The sequence below is a fragment of the Danio rerio genome, chromosome 24 (assembly GCF_049306965.1).
Source record: "Danio rerio strain Tuebingen ecotype United States chromosome 24, GRCz12tu, whole genome shotgun sequence".
NCBI classification, from domain to species: domain Eukaryota; kingdom Metazoa; phylum Chordata; class Actinopteri; order Cypriniformes; family Danionidae; genus Danio; species Danio rerio.
This window is the reverse complement of record NC_133199.1, coordinates 41,123,915-41,135,000: the sequence shown is the minus strand read 5'-3', so window position 1 is coordinate 41,135,000 and position 11,086 is coordinate 41,123,915. Positions and strand designations below refer to the sequence as shown.

Genomic DNA, 11,086 nt, shown 5'->3' with positions numbered 1-11,086 from the left:
ACAGCATTTTAATAGTAATTTTGTATGTTTTGCTGGTTTGTGTGCGCAGATTGCTGATTTAAAGCTGGCTCGTCAGCTAGGCTCGGAGATAACAGCAAAGGGTGCAGCTCTGTTTGACCTGCTAGGGCAAGAAGAGGACCTGAGAGAGAGCAGGACAGCTGCAATTGCGCGACCACTAGAGATCACAGAAACAGAGAGAGCCATTAGAGCGGCGGTCAAAGATGTTACGGTAAAACAGATGTTTTTTTTTTTTTTGCAATTATGGAGAAAAATTTGAATAATGTATATTTATGGGCTAGTATATCGGCTATTATCGGTATCTGTCACTGAAATTTTTGAGAGATACCAATAATAGCTGTATACATGTGTAAAATGTATATTTATTGGCTAATATATTGTCTAATATTAGTTATCGGTATGTCAAAACTTCCATATTGGTATAGGAATTTTTGAGAGATACCGATAACCAATAATAGCCGTATACATGTCTAAATGTATATTTATGGGCTAATATATTGTCTATTATCAGTTATCAGTATCTGTCAAAACTTCCATATCGATATAAGTAATTTTTGAGAGATACCAGTAACTGATAATAGTCGATATATTAGTCGATAAATATTCATTTTTTTGAATAATCGTAAAAACACTTACTGTGAACAACTTAATTTTATATTAAAATCTTTAGAAAACTTTGAACTGATCTCCTTACTGTATTAATATGCTAATAATTACTATTCTTTTCTATGGTCAGTTTTTTTTTTTTTAGAAATAAAATCTAATCCCTGATCTAAAAAAATGCAAAAGACAATTTTGTTGTCAGACCAAGTATCATTTATCGGCCGATATCGATATGGCCGCAGATATTTTGTGTATTCCAAAATATTATTGCTTTAGTAAAGTCCTTTATTTATAATATTTGTTTATGTTTAGGGATGAAACTTTTGTACAAGTTCATTTTTTTTTTAATTGGTTGTGTTTTTTTTGCTATAATAAAAACAAAAAACTATCAGACAGCAAGCAAAATGTATTGGCTTAAAGATATCTGCCTAATTTTGTTAGCGAACATTATAATTAAAAGATATCAATATGGCTGCCGCTATATCGTGCATCCCTAAAGAGATCATAAAATACAGCTTTTCTCATCTCATTGCTTTAGTGCTTTACTTATAATATTCGTTTATGTTTAGAGGTAAAACTTTTACATCAGTGCATTCAAGTGATTTTTTTAAGTTCTTTCTTTTAGCTTAAAAATTATTAGGATTTTATTAATCATGATTTTTTTTGCTGAATCAACCTTTATAAAATAGTCATATTTTCATGTTTTCCAAGACTGTGGAAATGCTGATCTTTAAATTAACAAGGTAGTTGCCAAAAAAATACAAATATGATTACTAATATAGACTTATCGACAGATACAGAAATCCGATAATAGGCAATATATTAGCTGATAAATAAATTTTTTTCTGCATTATTGCAATAACAAAAGGCAATACAGTGAACAACTTTATTTATTTTATTATATAATTAAAATAACACTAAGCACAATATATCAGCTTAAAGATATCGGCCTAATTTTTTTATGGGACCAATAACGTTGTCATTAAATGTAGCATTTATCGGCCGATATCGAAACAACCGCCGATATATTGTGCATCCCTAAACAGATCAGAAGATCCAGCTTTCCTCATATCATTGCTTATAACTAGGCCCACACGGAATCTGCACGCGGTTGCGTTGATTCTGTTTATTTACTTGTGTAAATGTGTGTAAATTTATATTTATTCATTATATATATTCATTTATTAATTTCCGTAGACTAATACTAAAATATTCATGATTAATTCACAGTATAGTTTGTAAAGTAATATTTTCTGTCTTTTAGTAGATATATTGTAGGAAAGACTTGCTTTGTTTACCAAATAAAGTTGATTTAATTGGATTTGCATTGTAAACATTAAATACAAGTTAAAAATGTCTTACTTTTTAAATTAAGTTTGTAGTTATGATAGTCCCCAAATCATTCCGCATAAATCTGCATATTTTTAACAAAATTCTGCGCAGAAATAGCAAAAAATGCCAGCAGATTCAGTCTGGCCCTACTTATAACATACCAGTTCATTTACTTTTTAAAACTTTGTGTTTTTAATGACTTTAAGTTCTTTCCTTTTATTTAGAAATTATTAGGATTTTATTGATCAAGATTTTATTTTTAACCTTTTTAAAATATCGTCATATTATTATGCTTTCCAAGACTGTGGAAATTCTGGTCTTTAAAATTCAATTGTAGTTGCCAAAAATAAAAATGTTTTTTATGTTTCAGCTTATTTTAATTCTTGTTTTGTTTCAAATCATTTTCTCCTGTCTTGAGAAAAGAAAGTCAAAAGTCTTCTCGTCTCTAAGAAAGTCTAAACGCACAAAAATAAAAGAACTGCCTGTACTAAGTAATAATAACTGAAAGGTTTGTTATGAAAGTCTCTTGAGAGCCACAAGAACTCGACGTCACTTTGGATTTTAGGTCAAATGTTGAGGATTTTAGTGCATTTAGTGAGCAGCTTGCTTGAATTATTTACCAAGCTAAAGAGTACAGGGAGACGGAGAATCCCTGTGGAGGATTGTGATTTTTTTTTTGTGGGCTCTTTGTGTGTGTGTTTGAGTTTAGGAGAGCATACAAATGACAAAAGATCTGCTCAACAACGTGTCATCAGATGAGGCCAGTCTGGAGGCTAAAATCGAGAAGAAGAAACAAGACCTGGAGAGAAACCAGAAACGTTTGCAAACCTTACAGAGCGTGCGGTGAGCTGTCTGATATTAGGTTTATTTGAATTGCAAGTAAAGAAAAAGTTTGATCTTATTCTTTGTTTTAGTTGATGATATTACCGCTGAAAACAGATGTATTAAATATATTCATGCATAAAAACTGATGCCTTTGCAATTAATTGATTCAAGTCGATTGTTTTCATTTCATATGCTATTTTACAGGTATGATTTTTAAAAATGTTTTAATTATGTTGGCTTGAGAAAGCCAGCATACTGTTATACTACTCTGTCCTTGAAAACAAACGTATCTCCTCCTAGGCCGTTCATGCCACAAGGCCCAAATGTGGTCAAAATGTGCCTTCTACATTCAAGATTGTTGCTATATCTCCTCATGCCTTTAAGACTTATTGTTTTTTTAATAAAAAATGTTAAATATTAAATTTTTATAATCCAGGCATATAAAAAAATTATACAAGCCCCAAATTTGGCCAAAAGCTGTATTTAGACACGTTAGGTTTTGTTGCTATATCTTTAAGGTTTATCAGACTTATAGTTTTCCAATAAATAATTTTTAAGCATTATTTTTCTTAAAATATGGCAAGCCATTTTTGACTTAAACTCCATATTTTTTACTGATATGGCAAGCCATTTTTGCATGCATCACTTTCACACTTTTTAAGCATTGTATTTTCAAAAAAATACGGCAAGCCATTTTTACATAATGTTCATTCCCTTAGTCCCTTTATTAATCATCACTAACCTGTCAAATGTCCCCATAGCAATAAAACAGTATAACCTAGCAACCATTTAAAAATAGCAATATCTCTATATCAGAACATCATAGGGACCTGGGCATTGGCTTGTTTGACTCACGCTAGCAAATAGGACTTCCTGTGTACTATGCATGGTAACAATGATAATGGAAGCCAAGTGCTAATAACGATTAGCTACATGCTATGAATGATTATCTAAATGCAATAACATATGCTAGAAATGCCTACTAAGTATTAGCATTTGATCAAACATGTACACGAGCATTGCCATTTAGCAACTGCTTAGCAACCATCTAACAATGCCATAATTGTTTTAGCAACTGCCTAGCAACCACTTAGCAACCGCCGCCGTGCTTCCTGCCATTCCCAGTCCTAGCGCAGTCACGTTGGCTTTCTCAAGCCAACATCAAAGTTTATCAATAAACTTTAGGTTCTAGTTTAGGCTTTGTTATTGATAGTAACTCTATTATGTAATAACTTTAATACCTTTATCATGTAGTCCAGCGTTTATGGATGAATATGAGAAGATCGAGGAGGACTTGGAGAAACAGTACCAGACGTATGTGGAGAAATATCGTAACCTGAGCTTCCTGGAGCAGCAGCTGGATGACTATCACAGAGTAGAGCAGGAGCGATTCGAGGTACAAACACTTCCTCTCTGGTGCTCCACTGGGGCCTGCAACTCAACATTTCAATCAACCCACTAAAACACAAGAGACTTTAAGTGAATGCTGGGATCAATTCATCCCAGAAATTACCTTTATAGTGTATATCCTGATGCATCCCTGATGGATCCTTTTGCCTTTTCTTCCAGGAAGCAGAAATGGCAATGAAAATGAGACAGAACAAATTAAAAGAGGAGGAGAAGAGGCTTATGAGGAGCGGAGGTGAGTCTCACACACATTTGAGCTCACGTGTGTGATGTGTTATCCTCTATGATAATACGATGATTGTTGTTTGAACATTATTCACGTCATAAGACAAATAAAATCACTTCTTGAAGCATTGATGAAGCCTGTTAGCATGAGCCTGTAATTCAAGTTAGAAAAGCACAAAATGTTCCTGTTTCGATTTGTGTTTTTATATTTATGAGACATGGTGTATAATTCAGTATTATTATATGAGCAAGAGTGATCTCTTGCTTTAATACTAAAGTTCAACAAACAAGTTAATATTAAAGAAACACTTTTTTTGGATATAGACTCATTTTACAGCTCCCCTCGAGTTGAGCTTTACTATTTCTGAATCCATTCAGCTGATCTCTGGATCTGGCAGGAGCACTTTTAGCTTAGCTTAGCATAAATCATTAAATCAGATTAGACCATTAGCATCTCGTTCAAAAAAATAGTTTCGATCATTTTTCTATTTGAAGCTTGACTTTAAGACAGATGAAAATGACTGCAGCAGTGATACGGAGCTTCTGCTAGTAAGTAGGTAACATTGGTGCGTAATTGTGAATATCAGTGCTGATATTACATGTTTTAATATTACCAGTTCCTTGATTTTATTAAACCAGAATGAAAGTATAGTTCCAAGCCATATTGGTCTACAAAAAAGCAACTTTTAATTTTCTGTCGGTTTTAGTACACAGTGTAACTACAGATAAGTTGAACTTTATATAGGAAAATTATCAAAACCGTTTTTAAAAATTTTGAGTGAGATGCTAACGGTCTAATCTAATTCAATGATCTATGCTAAGCTAAGCTAAAAGTGTGACACTGAGATCGGCTGAATGGATTCAAAAATGGTAAAACTCACCTGTTTAACTGCATTGTGGGATTGATTATGTGCACTTCATAGCATCCACTAAGCTTTCGGACACCACTACAAATGGATGGTCCCTCAAATAGTGCACTATTTAAAGGTATAGAAGACAATTTCTGATACAGCCTGGCGCTTATCGTCATCTACTGATGTTTTTAATAGGAAATGGGAAAATTATCAAAACCCTTTTTAAAAATTTTGAGCGAGATGCCAACGGTCTAATCTAATTCAATGATCTATGCTAAGCTAAGCTAAAAGTGTGACACTGAGATCGGCTGAATGGATTCAAGAATGGTAAAACTCACCTGTTTAACTGCATTGTGGGATTGATTGTGTGCACTTCATAGCATCTACTGAGGTTTCGGAGATCCCTACAAATGGTTGCGTCCTCAAATAGTGCACTATTAGAGTGTATAGAGTGCCATTTGGGATACGGCCTAGTTAGAGCCTGATGGTTTTAATGGGAAATAGGAAAATTATCAAAACCTTTTTTTTTTTTTTTTTTTTTTTTTTTGAGCGAGATGCTAACAGTCTAATCCAATATGATGATCTATGCTAATCTAAGCTAAAAGTGAAACACGGATCGGCTGAATGGACTCAAAAATGGTAAAACTCACCTGTTCAACTACATTGTGGGATTGATTATGTGCACTTCAGAGCATCCACTAAGCTTTCGGACACCACTACAAATGGATGCTCCCCTCAAATAGTGCACTATTTAAAGGTATAGAAGACAATTTCTGATACAGCCTGGCGCTTATCGTCATCTACTGATGTTTTTAATAGGAAAATTATCAAAACCCTTTTTCCAATTTTTAAGCGAGATGCTAACAGTCTAATCCAATTCAATGATCTATGCTAAGCTAAGCTAAAAGTGTGACACTGAGATCGGCTGAATGGATTCAAAAATGGTAAAACTCACCTGTTTAACTGCATTGTGGGATTGATTGAGTGCATTTCAGAGCATCTACTAAGGTTTCGGACATCACTACAAATGGTTGCGTCCTCAAATAGTGCACTATTAGAGTGTACAGAGTGCCATTTGAGATACGGCCTAGTTAGAGCCTGATGGTTTTAATAGGAAATAGGAAAATTATCAAAACCTTTTTTTTTTTTTGAGTGAGATGCTAACGGTCTAATCTAATTTAATGATCTATGCTAAGCTAAGCTAAAAGTGAAACACAGATCGGCTGTATGGACTCAAAAACGGTAAAACTCACCTGTTTAATTGCATTGTGGGATTGATTATGTGCACTTCAGAGCATCCACTAAGCTTTCGGACACCACTACAAATGGATGCTCCCCTCAAATAGTGCACTATTTAAAGGTATAGAATACAATTTCTGATACAGCCTGGCGCTTATCGTCATCTACTGATGGTTTTAATAGGAAATAGGAAAATTATCAAAACCCTTTTTAAAAATTTTGAACGAGATGCTAACGGTCTAATCTAATTCAATGATCTATGCTAAGCTAAGCTAAAAGTGTGCCCCAGAGATCAGCTGAATGGATTAACAAAAGGGTAAAACTCCCCTGTTAAACTGCATTGTGGGATTGATTGAGTGCACTTCAGAGCATCCACTAAGGTGTCAGACATCACTACAAATCGTTGCTCCCTTAAAATGTGCACTATTTAAAGGTATAGTAGGCATTTTCTGATGACATCTGCTGATGTTTTAATGTTATACTTGTCTATCGTGAAACCAGTGAAGTATCCACTCACTAAAATATTGTTTAATTACATTATTGAAAAAAGAATATAGATGTTTTTTTTTTTTGCCAAATTTGGACACCCCTGCTCACTAGTGAATTTCTTCAGTAGCCAGAGATGAAGATTCGGACGTGGACATACCAGAGGATGAAGGCTCTGACAGTGACATAGATGACGGACAGCAGGCCAGACCGCACCACCCTCGACACACACAAATATCAGGTGACCACAACGTAATCCGTAGCTACCATCACACACATACGACAATAGCAATATCTGATTTGGTTTTGTGACGTGTGTGTGTTTCTGCTGCAGGTCGAGGTGGCGCTCGATTCATCGGCAGTATGAGAGGAGGAGACAGCGAAGAGGTGTGGAAAACTATGTGGAAATACGGCCAATTCAGAAACGCTTGTTATTAGCGACACCGGTGGCCGTTTAGTGAACTGCAGGCTTGTGTTCTCGTAACGTAAATAGAGACGATTCAATGACTTAATATACTTCACATCAGAATTTTGAGGGTTTTCTTGCTTTCGTCTCGTATATTCTTAAGAGATTATTCCTTTAATCTGTCTGTCTTTCTTCACATTTCTGTTTTTCCTCCATGATCGATCATTAGTTATCTTCTTTGTGCTTTTTTTTCTCTCACTGTACTGAATATTCCTCCAACTCTATTTTCAGTCGCTTCATTTTTCACTCCGTCTTTCTTTCTCTTTCTTCCCACTCGTTCTTCAAGCCCAAAGTAAAGGAAAGAGCTGGCCTATCCGGCAGTGGCCGGAAACAAAAGAAAAAAAAGGTGGTGTGTATGCGTCAGTGTTATTTTAGTATTAATGTTATGAACTGTACAATTATAATATTTTTATCATTTTAAATGAGATACAGTTTTATATATATTTCCATTATAGTTTTTAGACATTTTGTTATGTCTATATATATTTTTATTTTTTCAGAAATTTTTGTTGTTGTTTTAGTATTATTTCATGTTTTTTTATTTAATAAATTTTTATTCATATTTCTATGATAGTTTTTATAAATGTTGTTATTTTGTTTTGTCTATATATAATGTTTTTCAGTAATTTTAGTTGTTGTTTTAGTACTATTTTTATACACTTATTATTTTGAAGATATATTTTTATTTATATTTCCATTATGGTTTTTATATATTTTGTTATGTCTAGATAATTTTTTTTTTTTTTTCAGTAATTTTAGTTGTGGTTTTAGTATTACTTTTATACAAATATAGTATTTTCATTATTTTGAATTATATATTTATATATATATTTCTATTATAGAGTATAAATTTTGTTGTCCATATATAATTTTTTATTAGATTTATTTCAGTAATTTTAGTTATCCTTGTAGTATGATTTTTATACAATTATAGTATTTGTATTATTTTGAATTAGATATATTCTTATATATATTTCTATTATAGTTTCATCCATGTTGTTATGTGACTGCCATTTTTATATACCTGTATTTTTTCAGTCATTTAGAGTTATTATTATTATTTTTTTTATGCATTTATAGTATTTTTCTTAATTTGAATTAGATATATTTTTTATATATTTCCATTATATACATTTTGTTATATATATATATATATATATATATATATATATATATATATATATATATATATATATATATATATATATATATATATATATACATTTTATTATTTTTTTAATTACATTTCTTTCAGTGATTGTATTTGTTGTTTTAGCATTATTTTTATACACTTATAGTATTTTTATTATTTTGAATTAGATATATTTTATGTATATTTCCATTACAGTTTTTAAAAATTTTGTTATGTTTTGTATATTGTTTAATAGCTTGATTTAATTTAATTATTAAAATTGACTATGTTTCCTTTGCTAGCTCATAGTGATAGTTTTACAGCTAACAATTAACAAGTTTATTCACTGATTCCTTCTCTGATGATGTCAGTTTAATAAATTGAGTGAAATATCACCCTTATCTCACGGAAAAACATAACTGTTATGTTATGTGCGATTTTAAAAGGAGGCATGGCACCAAACCCCACCCCTAAACCTAGCCATTATTGGTGGATGAGTAAATCGTACTCGTTATGTATTTATTATACTAAATGATACATACTAAATAATAATACCTAAATAATCATACTAAATTAGACACTAAATTAAAAATGCCATTAGACATATATATATAGCAAGCATTAAATAAACCCTTCCCCCTACTTAATATTCAACTTCAGTTGGAAAAACATGATCATACTGAAATAAAAGTCACAGAAACTTCTGGTTCACGTTTTAGTTATCTTAGTGAAATTTAATAAGTTTAAGATGTCTAAATAATGTTTCTAATTTTGATTTGAGCATGTTTTTTGTTATTTCTTTTACTTAATTTAACAAAACCAAATTTGATTTATTATAGTTGCATTAGTTATGAATAATAACACTGGCATACATGAGTGTGAATGTCGGATCATTTGTAAAAATCAACGATATTAATTCTGGATCCATAGACTGTCCACTGAGCTCTGTGTGTTTTATGTTGTATAACTCTCTAATGTGCTTTGTTCTGCAGACAGAGGACAGTGAGATTGACGTAGATGACGACGACGAGGATGATGATGAAGACGGTGAGGAAGATGAAGAGGAAAATGAAGATCTGGATGAAGATAATGACAGTCTGGAGGGATCATCTGGCAAACCCGGACGCACAAACCAATCCCTGCACCCACAAATCCTTGAGGAGAGCGATAACGATTTTTAACATCGTCAAAAACTCAATACATAATGACTTAAAATATGCTGTATTGATTTAAATATTCATGATTCTTATGTAAATTGCTGCATTGAAGTTAAATGTATGTAAATACACATCTACATCTCATTTGTATTCCTGTTAAATCTTAAATCTCGTTAATTTGTGAGTTTGAGAGGGTTTTTGTTTGACTAAAAATGCTTTATTAAGGCTGTCAGTAATGTTATATAAAATATATTACATTTTATTTTAATACATAAACGTAATGATATGTCACAAATATATACACCAATAAGGCTGTGAATAAACATGTTTCCTAATGTGTGCTGTGGAAAGTTTGTGCACGCATGTTAAATGTCCACCACACAGTCTGGAGCTCCGGCTTTTATGGCGTCCGACACGACTTTTGCTCCTGATTCACCGATGCCGTTACCCTGAAGACTGAAGCAGAAACAGAAAAATCACACATAATACTAACACTGTATTAGCTGAGCACCACTGATTCATTTAAGCACTATGTTTAAGTGTCAGTAGTGTTAACATAGTAATACATAATATTAATACAATGTGCAAAGTCATGCGAGCAACATGTTAGCAAACATGCAACCAAATGTGCTAAAACATGATACCACTATTACAATTTTAAGAATGTGCTAACTATATCATATAGCATGCTAGCAGTGTGTTAAACCATACTAGAAATATACTACCTACTAAATAAATACCGTACTACCATGAAATTGTTAGCAATGTTTTAAATCATGATAGAAACATGATAAAACATGTTAGTAAACATGCTATTAAATGTGTCAAAACATGCTAGTACTGTTACAGTGTTAGACGTGCTAACTATGTGATATAGCATACTAGCAGTATGTTGAAAGCTACCTATTAGATATAGTACATTCACACAGTATGGTAGAAACTTGCTAATATCATAAAACATTTCAGCAGTGTGTTAAAACATGCTAGAAATAGGATATTAACATGCTAAAACATGCAACCAATCTATAAAATCTGAAACTGGCTACCTATGTGATAAACATGCTAATATTGTTTCACAACAAGTGATAAAATTGTTAGCATTGTTTTAAATCATGATAGAAACATGATAAAACATGCTAGACAATGCTATTAAATGTGCTAAAACTTGTAAGCGATGTAACACAATGTTAGGTGCATGCTTACAACGTGATGTAGCACGCTAGCAGTTTGTTAAACCATGCTAGAACATACTACGTATTAAATATGGTACATTCAAACAGTATACTTATGATAGAAACATGCTAATATAAAACATTCTAGCAGTGTGTTAAAACATGCTAAA

General features: G+C 32.3%; 2 protein-coding genes across 19 annotated transcripts in view; one reads left to right on the top strand and one right to left on the bottom strand.

Moving 5' to 3' along the window:
• Positions 1–10,094, top strand: part of cluap1 (clusterin associated protein 1) — a 19,622-nt gene extending 9,528 nt beyond the window's left edge. For 5 of the 18 annotated variants that reach the window (XM_073940190.1, XM_073940189.1, XM_073940188.1 and 2 more), the window contains 7 exons: positions 50–229; positions 2,663–2,796; positions 4,033–4,174; positions 4,348–4,420; positions 7,120–7,230; positions 7,324–7,376; positions 9,580–10,079. In XM_073940190.1, coding sequence (XP_073796291.1) covers positions 50–229; positions 2,663–2,796; positions 4,033–4,174; positions 4,348–4,420; positions 7,120–7,230; positions 7,324–7,376; positions 9,580–9,768 — 882 coding nt within the window. In that variant the 3' untranslated portion in view covers positions 9,769–10,079. 18 annotated transcript variants of the gene reach the window in all.
• nlrc3 (NLR family, CARD domain containing 3) overlaps positions 9,940–11,086 on the bottom strand; it is a 30,188-nt gene continuing 29,041 nt past the window's right edge. Inside the window, exon 19 of the mRNA XM_009297629.5 lies at positions 9,940–10,200. Within this exon, the coding sequence (XP_009295904.1) occupies positions 10,110–10,200 (91 nt within the window). The 3' untranslated portion in view covers positions 9,940–10,109. The remainder of the gene's footprint in view (positions 10,201–11,086) is intronic.